General features: G+C 43.1%; 1 protein-coding gene across 1 annotated transcript; it reads left to right on the top strand.

Moving 5' to 3' along the window:
• The first annotated feature begins 1757 nt into the window (after positions 1–1757).
• On the top strand, positions 1758–6104 carry LOC119302878. Its single transcript, XM_037579925.1, has 5 exons — positions 1758–2006; positions 3225–3437; positions 3752–3900; positions 3972–4040; positions 4582–6104. Exons 1-5 carry the CDS (start codon positions 1770–1772, stop codon positions 5822–5824), a joined length of 1911 nt encoding a protein of 636 aa, XP_037435822.1. The 5' UTR covers positions 1758–1769; the 3' UTR covers positions 5825–6104.
• Positions 6105–14257: the final 8153 nt, after the last annotated feature.

Raw genomic sequence — 14257 nt, 5'->3', positions numbered from 1 at the left:
TGCCTAGCCCCCGTTCCGGCGGTGCGGATAGCACCGTTGGTGGGCGTGTGGAGGTATGTCTCCGGCGGATCAATCTTTGATGGATTTGCTCGGATCTCATCATTGTTCGTCTACGTTCATGTGTCTTCGGATTGGATCTTTCCGATCTACGGTATTCTTCATCTGCGGCGGTTGCTGTTTTGGTGCGCTGGTCCTACGGGGCCTTAGCACGACGACTTCCCGACTGTCTACTACAACAAGTTGTGCCCGACTCCGGTGATGGAGGAGCGATGACGGCGGCGTGCCTTCGGCTCGCTTCAGTGCTTGTAGTCGTCGCTAGGTGGTCTACGGATCTGGTTGTAATTTCTATTATTTTTGATATTCGTTGTACTGCCATGTTTGAAAATGAATAGATCAGAAATTTTCTAGAAAAAAAAGTTGTTCAATTGTTCATCATTGCCATATTTTTTTTTTACTCTTTTTATCTTGTAACTACACTAAGCCACAACATTTTTAAGATAAAATAGCCAAGTAACACATGTACCACAGATCATTGACAAGGTTGACGTTAGACAGAAGCCAGCTAATTGCTAAAGTTAAAGAGCATCTGGACACCATAATCTATAGTTGATGGTCAGTTACAAGTCCTAGGTAAGGACATGCTTAGCGGTTGTTTGGATGACGGGAATTAGACGAGATGTTTTGGAAAACGAGTTTTTAGAGGATCTTTTTTAAGAAAACACAATTTTACTTCTTTATTAGGAAGACGAGGTAGTGGTTGCTCCCAAAAGATGGTATAGGGCCTGAAGAGCATGTGGACGTGTGTCTCCGACGGATCTCATGAAATTCGGTCGTTGTTGGTCTTCAATGGATCTTCATACATCTAGTCTTCCATTCGTGTGTCTACATCTTGGATTCTTACGATGTATTCTTCTCTTTATCGATGGCGGTCCTTGTTCGAGTTTACTTGTCCTGTGGGGCATTAGCACGACGACTTCCCGACTATCTACTGAAATAAGTTTTGTCCGACTCCGGTGAGGAAGGGGCGATGACGGTGGACCTGAATGTATTTTTTGGTTATTTTCTAGTGTTTCTTGTACTACTATGACATTTGATGAATACAGCTGATGTTTTTATCGCAAAAAGAGGACATTATTTGGAAATGATATAATCAACTAAATCATGAAGGTTTGCCCCACCACTAATTAAAACCAGAACCCAATTACCGCTTTTATCAAAAAACACTAAAAATGTAGATATCTCACAAAATCGATATCTCCACACGGATATTATACCCCGCAAGGCTTCTGCCTTCATCCAAATATATATGACCTAATGATTTTTGAGGTTGCCTTTTGAGCATGGATTAGAGCAATATATTACAAAAAAGTATGGCGCCAAATTAATATGGGAACGCAAAAAAAATGATACAACCCTTACACCATGATAGCATAAATTATTAATCATAGCAATGGTCAAAGACATTCTAAACAAAACATACTTGCCCATATTTTTTTTAAATGAGGGGATTGTCCACTTTTTTTTAGAAATGGGGATTGTCCACATTTTAAGTTTTTTTTTGAGCGGTATCCACATTTTAAGTGGAGGGAGTACCCAACCCTCGAAATCGCAGGACCGGGCCGGGCTGACACCACCATCGGGCCGAGAGAGCAGGCTGGAAACACCAGCCCACCAAGAGACAGAGCAACGGCACGATACCGAGCAGCGGGACCAACGGGGCCACCGGGCCTACTAGGCAGCCACGGAACGCCACCGCTCGAGGCACAGCAATGCCGAGCGTGGGGAGGCGGCTGCCGCCGTGGACGTCGCCGAGGGGCGCGGCGGAGAGGTGGAGCCCCGGCACCCCCGCCGGCTTCGCGGGCTCCGGGAGCCACTTCACCCCGCCCCTGAGCGCCGGCTTCTGCTCCTACCGCGTCACCCCGCCGGCGAGCGGCGGCGGGTGCTCCCGGCCGCCGAGGGCGCCGCCGGCGCTGGATTCCCCGTACGTGAGGGCGAAGCAGGCGCAGGTAACACGATCGACCACCACCGCCACCATCAGGCGCGATCCCTTCCTGTTCAGGGTAGCGCCGTGCTATCTCGTGGTTCGGACCATTCTCCGTCGGGGAGGGATTCGGGGTGGCTAATTATATGGTAGATCAACTTGATGTGCTATGCTTCGTGTTCCTGATCGTTAGTAGAAACTCGTGGGCTACACTTCTTCTCGGGATGATTGTGGAGCTGAAATTTAGGAGATATTCGATTTTGTCTGAGGGAACTTGATTTGCTCCTAACGTGTTCCGTCAGGGTGGTGTGCCACGGCTGAAAATTAGTGCCAGCTTCCTTGACTTGCGCAGTTGCATGTAGAGCTCAAATGCCACTAGGCTGCCTCAATTGTTAGGACTACAACGTTTCTCTTGTGAAAATCCATTGGCGTCCATTTTCCCGGGGGCATATCAATACTTCATTAAATATGCATCGTGGAACTGATCTCTGTGAGTCGGTGCATTAAATTTTATCTTCAGTGAACATAGAATTGTTCTATTAGTTGCATTGTAATGGTATTCTGCAATGACTGTCTCTTGCTGAATCTCAGAACATGCTTGCTAAATTGGCCTGATCCAAGAGTAGTATACGGGGGAGAACGATGTAGTGGCCTTGAAGCGTTGCATTTTTTCAGTGAAGAATCATTATATGCTTGTTTTGGAGCATCTTCCATTGTATCAGGATATTTGTTAACAGTTAACTGCACAAGAATAGAGAAGGATGAATGTACACACTCACTGGCATAACTAATAATTTTGGTAAAGATGACATTAGCTTAAAGTGACACGGAAGTGGTGCCCTCCTACCTTTTTAAGCCGATTTTAAGTTTTTTTAGCGGATATGAGTAGGTCACTAGGTGTCCTATTATCAGAATTATGTTCTATCAAAAGCTTATATCAAAACAGTTTTGGCAAGATCCGATGGTGTACAGCGTCCGTATGTTTGTCTCCACATATGCTCATTCTCCCTGAAGTTTTGTTTTTCTAAATATGCTGACATACCCCCTCGGTTCCAAAATAAGTGTCGTGGTTTTAGTTCAAACTTCTGTACATTACCTGTGCTTCCACAGTGTTAGTTTTTCTGTAGCACCTGCAGGCTTTTGAATCAAGATGCATTTACAATCTTGACAATAGAAGCTTTCGTAAGAGAAGCTTGTGTTTCTTTTTGTTTCCTCACCTTGCTCTATTATCCATTTATTACAGTTAGTTGAAAAAGATCCAAACAAGGCAGTTTCATTGTTCTGGGCAGCTATTAATAGTGGTGAACGAACTGAGAGTGCACTGAAGGATATGGCTACTGTACTGAAACAAGCAAATAGGACTGAAGAAGCCATTGAAGCGATAAGATCCTTCCGCGACCGTTGTCCCAATGAAGCCCAGGAGTCTCTTGACAATATTCTTCTTGACTTGTACAAGGTACCTCAGTCCTGTAAATTTACGTATGTAAGCTAAAATTTTCTTCGAAGCCCATTTTTGAGGTTTGATTATACTAGTAAATCCTGAACACGCTCAATACTTCATCCGTCCGGAATTACTTGACGCTCAAACGGATGTATCTAGATGTATTTTAGTGCTAGATACATCAGTTTGAGCGTCAAGTAATTCTGGACGGAGGGAATATATTGCAAGAAGCCATGCAAAAAAGTCATCAGCTAATAATATACCTACACCGCATTGTAGATAAATATCTAGCCAAGTATTGATACAAATCATTTTTTATGTTCAACCAGAAATGCGGTAGGACAAAAGAGCAGATTGAAATGCTGACAGTGAAGCTGAGAATGATTGATGAGGATCTAGCTTCTGGCCGGTGGAAAACTAAGCTTTCTAAATCTCATGGAAGAGTATTCTATCTCTCTCTCAGGGATGAAAAGGCAAGGTATTGAAAATCATTCATACATCTTCATTTGTCCTTTGAACGCCATTCTAAGGCTCTGCTTTGTCATGAAGGTTGCTGGGTAACCTCGCCTGGGCCTATATGCAATCTGAAAACTATGAGGAAGCTGAAATGCTCTACAGGTATATCTATGTTGGGGATGCACTTATTAATCTGATATGGATTTCGTTAGACATGATATGTATTCTGTTGAACTTCTCAATCCTTTTTTGGTGTTATTTGTAAAAACGAGTAAATATTATGGCACCATTGTACTCCTTCCATCCAAATATATAAGCCCCCTTCGAATTTTGAGCCTAACTTGACCATGAATTTGACTAACAAAATATGAGTTGTATGCCATAGGAAGTATACCACTGTGGATCCATATCCGAAAGAGCTTTCCATCGGTATAACTTTTACGGCATATAACTCATATTTTGTTAGTCAAATTTATTATCAAGGTTAGGCTCAAAATTTTAGTGGGCCTTGCGTATTTGGACGGAGGGAGTATTTTCTCACTCCACACCAAGGATGCAGAAATGACTGTTCTCAGCACTGTTAATGCTTGATGCTAGTAGAAGGGGACTCTGTTTTCCTGTAATAACCCCATGCATCATTTCCAGTAAAGCTCATTCAACTATATCCAGCTGCTACTGACTATGTGTTTTTCACTTGACCCAGGCAAGCTCTTGCTATAGAAACTGATTATAACAAAGAGTGCAATCTAGCCATCTGCCTGATGAAGTTGGGAAAGGTAGCTGAAGCTAAATACCTTCTCCAAGCTATACCTTACAACTGCAATGATGAAAACCATGTGAGATCTTTTGCCCGGGCTACTGAAGTGCTTAGGGAACTCGAGTCACAGGCACTCCCTTCTCCCATAACTCAGATGAAGTCTAAAGATTCACGGATTTTGCTTGCTACTGATGTGGGCAACCTTGAATATCTACATCCACAAATATTCTCTGCTTCAACTCAATTGACTTATGAAGAAACCCAGGCTTCAGTTTCAGCGGATACAGAGAAGCATGAAGATTGCAACTCACACGCGCTTCCATCTCCGATAACTCAGATGAAGCGTAAAGAGTCACAGCTTATGGTTGCTACTGACGGAGAGAAGACTGGACAAAGTCTGGAGGAGTACCATCATCTTTCTAGACTGTTCAATGATGCTGCCACGCCACAGTCTCTACTTGAGAAACTACGAAAGCGGCTGGTCAAAAAGGACAGACCCAGTATCAGCGCACAGAATCAAGGTCAGATTCCTAGCCCAGCTGAATGCTTGCCAAACTCTGATGGCGACGTAGGTGCTAGTGAGAATCCTATGCAGAAGGGGAAGGGTTTGGTTGGTGGCGGTAGAAAAACTTGGGCCGACATGGTGGAGGAGGATGAACAGAAGCAGCTGGCCGATGGCAAGAACACCACCGCCCCGCAAAGTGAAAGCAGCAAGCATGTGAGTGAGCAGAGGGACAAAACACCATCCTCATCATCTCAAGGAAGCAGCAGCCTCAGAACCCCGGCCGCAGGTGTTCGGCCACAGAGCTCATCAGCGGGTTCATGGAGACGCAATGACTCAGCCAGAACCTCGACAGACGAGAACGTGAACCGGAGTTTCGTCAGGACAGCTCCAGCATGGAAGCAGCGGAAGGTTCAAGATCGCGGCGACCGAGTCTGCCAAAGGCTTAACACGACCCATCTCAGTGAGAAAGCTCGAGGCGAGCAAACACCAAGCTCAGTGAGAAGCAGTGCAGCTCAGCGTTCGCTCTTCCACGGCCCTGTACCATTAGGTGTTGGCGGGCGCTCTCAGGGTGCCAGTCACAGCCGTTGGCCTGAGAACCCGGCGAGCACAGGACGGTGGAGGACACCGGACCGCCGGCGGGCCTTCCAGGAAATCACAAACGAGATGAACCAGAAGGCTGCATAGCTATAGATCCTTATTCTTCGCTCACTGTTGATGGAAGCTCTTGCTACCGGTAACTATTAGTTGGTGTTTTCCACAGGAGACGAAAAGAGGCAGTAATTAGCATTGGAGTGTCAACGGCGCTCAAAGAGAATTTAACTAGAAGAGTCATGCAGAGCCAAGGAACTCGCTGAAAAACTGTCGATGACAGTCGGTCCATATTCCTAGCAAGTCCATGAATAAACTCTATTGAGATCCAAGTAGATATCTTTTTAGCTGTATACTTTTTCGAGTGCATGGTTCATTTGCTGCACATGTGGTTTCTTTCTGCTGCATGGCGTGCAATGCATGGTGGGCCTTTTGCAAGATCTGAGCTGTTTGCAATGGTGGCAAATGAATGCAGTTCACCGACTGGGCTACCATGCATCTGCGTCGATCTGCATGGTGCTCGCCCTCAACGGCATTTCTACCCTGTCTCTCTACACACTGGAGGCAGGTGGATTCCTCCCATTGCATCCATCGAGGGTGCTAGCTAGCATAGTTGTGGTGTACCTCTCAGCAGGCAGCAGAGCAGCAATGGCAGCCTTGAGCTTCACCGCGCCCTGACGGCCTGACCTGCAGGCCGAGACGATCGATGCCGTACCCGTATGCCTCGATCAGGGACGCATGCACCAACCAATTCATTCAAAATAAGTAAATAAACAAACTGACCTGTTTCAACCAATTCATTCAAAATAAGTAAATAAACAAACTGACCTGTCTCAACCAATTCATTCAAAATAATTAAATAAACAACCTGGGCCGACTTTTTTTTTCCGAGAAAACTTTTGATCTATTCATCTTCTAATGACAACACAAAGAACACCACAAATAAAAGTTAAAAAAAAACACCGCAAATAACAAAAATTACATTCATATCCATATACCACCTGGCGACGACTACAAATACTAAAGTGAGAGCCAAAGGTGCGCCACCGTCATCACTCTTCCTCACCAGAGTCAGGCCAAATTTATTGTAGTAGACAATCGTGAAGTCGTCGTGTTAAGGACCCACATAACAAATGCACTAGAACAGCAACCGTCGTCGACGAAGAAAAGTATAGATCGAAAGGATCCAATCTATAGACACATGGACAAAAATAAATAAGGACCGGATCCCAGCAAATCGACCGAATACCAGCACCGACCGACTCCCGTGAGATCCGTCGGAGACGCAACTCCACACGCCCACCGATGACGCTAAACGCTAGACACATCGCTAGAACAAGGGCTAAGCGGGGAGAATATTATTCCATCTTCAGGGAGTTATCACCATCTCATCTTCCCGACAAGAACAAGAACAAAAACTCTAAACACAATCACAAAAAAAACCTAAAAACGAAGCATGATCCCTCTTGTCGCAAGGGCCGGGGTCCACCTGGCCTCCATGATCCTAGGACCACAGAAGACGAGGCGGAGGTAGAATAACCACAAGTTTTTTTCTTGAAGAAAAAGGTGACGACTGCGTCTGGAGTTGACTACTGGGTAATATTTGTTTTTATTGATAATGTTATTGGCTGAGATTGTCGATGTCGAGCCTGGTTGGACTATTGTGCTAATCCACCAACATGTTCACCCACTTTCAAATTTAAACTTGCCGGCAGAGTTGGTCGATGCCGCGAGCTAAGCGGATGATGGGAGGGGGAGTATCGAAAGCTATGGGAGAAACAAAATTTGACATTATGCATGCCAGTTTTTTATTTATTTCTTTTTTCCTTTGTGTATTTCAATTGAAATTTGAATTTTTCAGGGGATGTAGAGAAGTGCCTTCTAAATAATTCAAAAGATCAAAATTTATCAAAACACCAATTTTTAAGTTTTTTTTTCCAAAATGGGAGCATGGCATCATGTGAGTGGTGATATACTAGGGTTTTTTTTTCCGTGAGAAACTTCCAATCTATTTTGGTGATATACTAGTTGTTGGGGAACGTAGTAATTTCAAAAAATTTCCTACGCACACACAAGATCATGGTGATGCATAGCAACGAGAGGGGAGAGTGTTGTCCACGTACCCTCGTAGACCAAAAGCGGAAGCGTTATAACAACGCGGTTGATGTAGTCGTACGTCTTCACGGCCCGACCGATCAAGCACCGAAACTACGGCACCTCCGAGTTCTAGCACACGTTCAGCTCGATGACGATCCCCGGACTCCGATCCAGCAAAGTATCGGGGAAGAGTTCTGTCAGCACGACGGCGTGGTGACGATCTTGATGTTCTACTGTCGCAGGGCGTCGCCTAAGCACCACTACAATATTATCGAGGATTATGGTGAAGGGGGGCACCGCACACGGCTAAGAGAACGATCATGAAGATCAACTTGTTGTGTCTAGAGGTGCCCCCTGCCCCCGTATATAAAGGAGCAAGGGAGAGGGGCGGCCGGCCATGATGAGGCGCGCCAGGGAGGAGTCCTACTCCTACCGGGAGTAGGACTCCCTCATTTTTCCTTGTCCAAGTAGGAGAGGGGGAAGGAAGGGAGAGAAGAGAGGAAGGAAAGGGGGGGGGCGCCGCCCCTCCCTCCTTGTCCAATTCGGACTAGGGGGAGAGGGGGCGCGCGGCCTACCCTGGCTGCCCCTCCTCTTCTCCACTTTAGGCCCATGAGGCCCATTAACCCCCCGGGGGGTTCCGGTAACCCCCCGGTACTCCGGTTTTATCCGAAACTACTCCGGAACACTTCCGGTGTCCGAATATAGTCGTCCAATATATCAATCTTTATGTCTCGACCATTTCGAGACTCCTCGTTATGTCCGTGATCATATCCGCGACTCCGAACTAACTTCGGTACATCAAAACTAATAAACTCATAATATAACTGTCATCGAAACCTTAAGCGTGCGGACCCTACGGGTTCGAGAACAATGTAGACATGACCGAGACACGTCTCCGGTCAATAACCAATAGCGAAACCTGGATGCTCATATTGGCTCCCACATATTCTACGAAGATCTTTTATCGGTCAGACCGCATAACAACAAACGTTGTTCCCTTTGTCTTCGGTATGTTACTTGCCTGAGATTCGATCGTCGGTATCTCAATACCTAGTTCAATCTCGTTGCCGACAAGTCTCTTTACTCGTTCCGTAATACATCATCTCGCAACTAACTCATTAGTTGCATTGCTTGCAAGGCTTAGGTGATGTGCATTACCGAGAGGGCCCAGAGATACCTCTCCGACAATCGGAGTGACAAATCCTAATCTCGAAATACGCCAACCCAACATATACCTTTGGAGACACCTGTAGAGCACCTTTATAATCACCCAGTTACGTTGTGACGTTTGGTAGCACACAAAGTGTTCCTCCGATAAACGGGAGTTGCATAATCTCATAGTCATAGGAACATGTATAAGTCATGAAGAAAGCAATAGCAACATACTAAACGATCGAGTGCTAAGCTAATGGAATGGGTCATGTCAATCACATCATTCTTCTAATGATGTGATCCCGTTAATCAAATAACAACTCTTTTGTTCATGGTTAGGAAACATAACCATCTTTGATTAACGAGCTAGTCAAGTAGAGGCATACTAGTGACACTCTGTTTGTCTGTGTATTCACACATGTATTATGTTTCCGGTTAATATAATTCTAGCATGAAAAATAAACATTTATCATGATATAAGGAAATAAATAATAACTTTATTATTGCCTCTAGGGCATAATTCCTTCAGTCTCCCACTTGCACTAGAGTCAATAATCTAGTTCACATCGACATGTGATTCAACACTAATAGTTCACATCACCATGTGATTAACACCCATAGTTCACATCGTCATGTGACCTATACCCAAAGGGTTTACTAGAGTCAGTAATCTAGTTCACATCGTTTATGTGATTAACACCCAAAGAGTACTAAGGTGTGATCATGTTTTGCTTGTGAGATAATTTTAGTCAACGGGTCTGTCACATACAAATCCGTAAGTATTTTGCGAATTCTATGTCTACAATGCTCTGCACGGAGCTACTCTAACTAATTGCTCCCACTTTCAATATGCATCTAGATCGAGACTTAGAGTCATCCAGATCTGTGTCAAAACTTGCATCGACGTAACTTTTTACGAAGAACCTTTTGTCACCTCCATAATTGAGAAATATTTCCTTATTCCACTAAGGATAATTTTGACCGCTGTCCAGTGATCTACTCTTAGATTACTATTATACTCCCTTGCTTAACACAGTATAGGGTATACAATAGATCTGGTACACAGCATGGCATACTTCATAGAACCTATGGCTGATGCATAGGGAATGACTTTCATTCTCTTTTTATCTTCTGTCGTGGTCGGGCTTTGAGTCTTACTCAATTTCACACCTTGTAACACAGCCAAGAACTCTTTCTTTGACTGTTCCATTTTTGAACTACTTCAAAATATTGTCAAGGTATGTACTCATTGAAAAAACTTATCAAGCGTCTTGATCTATCTCTATAGATCTTGATGCTTAATATGTAAGCAGCTTCACCGAGGTCTTTCTTTGAAAAACTTCTTTCAAAACACTCCTTTATGCTTTGCAGAATAATTCTACATTATTTCCGATCAACAATATGTCATTCACATATACTTATCAGAAATGCTGTAGTGCTCCCACTCACTTTCTTGTAAACACAGGCTTCACCGCAAGTCTGTATAAAACTATATGCTTTGATCATCTCATCAAAGCGCATATTCCAACTCCGAGATGCTTGCACCAGTCCATAGATGGATCGCTGGAGCTTGCACATTTTGTTAGCACCTTTAGGATTGACAAAACCTTTTGGTTGTATCATATACAACTCTTCTTTAATAAATCCATTAAGGAATGCAGTTTTGTTTATCCATTTGCCGGATTTCATAAAATGTGGCACTTGCTAACATGATTCGGACAGATTTAAGCATCGATACGAATGAGAAACTCTCATCGTAGTCAACACCTTGAACTTGTCAAAAACCTTTTTGCAACAATTCTAGCTTTGTAGATAGTAACACTACTATCAGCGTCCGTCTTCCTCTTGAAGATCCATTTAATCTCAATGGCTTGCCGATCATTGGGCAAGTTAATCAAAGTCCATACTTTGTTCTCATACATGGATCTCATCTCAGATTTCATGGCCTCAAGCCATTTTGCGGAATCTCGGCTCATCATCGCTTCCTCATAGTTCGTAGGCTCGTCATGGTCAAGTAACATGACCTCTAGAACTGGATTACTGTACCACTCTGGTGCGGATCTCACTTTGGTTTACCTACGAGGTTCGGTAGTAACTTGATCTGAAGTTACATGATCATCATCATTAGCTTCCTCACTAATCGGTCTAGTAGTCACAGGAACAGATTTCTGTGATGAACTACTTTCCAATAAGGGAGCAGGTACAGTTACCTCATCAAGTTCTACTTTTCTCCCACTCACTTCTTTCGAGAGAAACTCCTTCTCTACAAAGGATCCATTCTTAGCAATGAATAACTTGCCTTCGGATCTGTGATAGAAGGTGTACCCAACAGTCTCCTTTGGGTATCCTACGAAGACATATTTCTCCGATTTGGGTTTGAGCTTATCAGGATGAAACTTTTTCATATAAGCATCACAATCCCAAACTTTAAGAAACGACAACTTCGGTTTCTTGCCAAACCATAGTTCATATTGTGTCGTCTCAATGGACTTAGATCGTGCCCCTTTTTAACGTGAATGCAGCTGTCTCTAATGCATGATCCCAAAACGATATTGGTAATCGGTAAGAAACATCATAGATTGTACTATATCCAATAAAGTACGGTTATGACGTTCGGACACACCATTATGTTGTGGTGTTCCAGGTGGCATGAGTTTGTGAAACTATTCCACATTGTTTTAATTGAAGACCAAACTCGTAACTCAAATATTTGTCTCTGCGATCAGATCGTAGAAACTTTATTTTCTTGTCACGATGATTTTCCACTTCACTCTGAAATACTTTGAACTTTTCAGACTTATGTTTCATCAAGTAGATATACTCATATCTGCTTAAATCATCTATGAAGGTAAGAAAATAATGATACTTGTCGCGAGCTTTAATATTCATCGGACCACATACATCAGTATGTATGATTTCCAACAAATCTGTTGCTCGCTCCATTGTTCCGGAGAACGGAGTCTTTAGTCATCTTGCCCATAAGGCATGGTTCGCAAGCACCAAGTGATTCATAATCAAGTGATTCCAAAATCCCATCAGCATGGAGTTTCTTCACGCGCTTTACACCAATATGACCTAAACAGCAGTGCCACAAATAAGTTGCATTATCATTATTAACTTTGCATCTTTTGACTTCAATATTATGAATATGTGTATCACTACGATCGAGATCCAATGAACCATTTTCATTGGGTGTGTAACCATATAAGGTTTTATTCATAAGAACAAAAATTTATTCTCTTACTTAAATGAATAACCGTATTACAATAAACATGATCAAATCATATTCATGCTCAACGCAAACACCAAATAACACTTATTTAGGTTCAACACTAATCCCGAAAGTATAGGGAGTGTGCGATGATGATCATATCAATCTTGGAACCACTTCCAACACACATCGTCACTTCACCCTTAACTAGTCTCTATTTATTCTGCAACTCCCGTTTCGAGTTACTAGTCTTAACAACTGAACCAGTATCAAATACTGAGGGGTTGCTATAAACACTAGTAAAGTACACATCAATCACATGTATATCAAATATACCTATGTTCACTTTGCCATCCTTCTTATCCGCCAATCACTTGGGGTAGTTCTGCTTCCAGTGACCAGTCCCTTTGCAGTAGAAGCACTTAGTCTCAGGATTAGGACCAGACTTGGGCTTCTTCACTTGAGCAGCAACTTGCTTGCTGTTTTTCTTGAAGTTCCCCCTTTTCCCTTTGCTCTTTTCTTGAAACTACGGATCTTGTCAACCATCAACACTTGATGTTTTTCTTGATTTCTACCTTCATTGATTTCAGCATCACGAAGAGCTTGGAATTGTTTCAGTTATCCCTTGCATACTATAGTTCATCACAAAGTTTTACTAACTTGGTGATGGTGACTAGAGAATTCTGTCAATCACTATCTTATCTGGAAGATTAACTCCCACATGATTCAAGCGATTGTAGTACCCAGACAATCTGAGCACATGCTCACTAGTTGAGCGATTCTCCTCCATCTTTTAGCTACAGAACTTGTTGGAGACTTTATATCTCTCAACTCGGGTATTTGCTTGAAATATTAACTTCAACTCCTGGAACATCTCATATGGTCCATGACGTTCAAAACGTCTTTGAAGTCCCGATTCTAAGCCGTTAAGCATGGTGCACTAAACTATCGAGTAGTCATCATATTGAGCTAGCCAAACGTTTATAACGTCTGTATCTGCTCCTGCAATAGGTCTGTCACCTAGCGGTGCATCAAGGACATAATTCTTTTGTGCAGCAATGAGGATAAACCTCAGATCACGGATCCAATCCGCATCATTGCTACTAACATCTTTCAACTTAGTTTTCTCTAGGAACATATCAAAAATAAAACAGGGGAGCTAAACGCGAGCTATTGATCTATAACATAAATATGCTAATACTACCAGGACTAAGTTCATGATAAATTTAAGTTTAATTAATCATATTACTTAAGAACTCCCACTTAGATAGACATCCCTCTAATCCTCTAAGTGATCACGTGATCCAAATCAACTAAACCATAACTGATCATCACGTGAAATGGAGTAGTTTTCAATGGTGAAATTGCTATGTTGATCATATCTACTATATGATTCACGCTCGACCTTTCCGTCTCAGTGTTCCGAGGCCATATCTGCATATGCTAGGCTCGTCAAGTTTAACCTAAGTATTCTGCGTGTGCAAAAACTGGCTTGCACCCGTTGTAGATGGACGTAGAGTTTATCACACCCGATCATCACGTGGTGTCTGAGCATGACGAACTTTGGCAACGGTGCATACTCAGGGAGAACACTTTTTATCTTGAAATTTAGTGAGAAATCATCTTATAATGCTACCGTCAATCAAAGCAAGATAAGATACATAAAAGATAAACATCACATGCAATTAATATAAGTGATATGATATGGCCATCATCATCTTGTACTTGTGATCTCCATCTCCGAAGTACCGTCATGATCACCATCGTCACCGGCGCGACACCTTGATCTCCATCGTTGCATCGTTGTCGTCTCGCCAACCTTATGCTTCCACGACTATCGCTACCGCTTAGTGATAAAGTAGAGCATTACAACGCGATTGCATTGCATACAATAAAATGACAACCATATGGCTCCTGCCAGTTGCCGATAACTCGGTTACAAAACATGATCATCTCATACAATAAAATTTAGCATCATGTCTTGACCATATCACATCACAACATGCCCTGCAAAAACAAGTTAGACGTCCTCTACTTTGTTTGTTGCAAGTTTTACGTGGCTGCTACGG

Source organism: Triticum dicoccoides, chromosome 5A (genome assembly GCF_002162155.2).
Source record: "Triticum dicoccoides isolate Atlit2015 ecotype Zavitan chromosome 5A, WEW_v2.0, whole genome shotgun sequence".
In the NCBI taxonomy this organism is placed as follows: Eukaryota; Viridiplantae; Streptophyta; class Magnoliopsida; order Poales; family Poaceae; genus Triticum; species Triticum dicoccoides.
The sequence above is the reverse complement of the archived record's forward strand: the minus strand, read 5'-3'. Positions and strand labels throughout refer to the sequence as shown.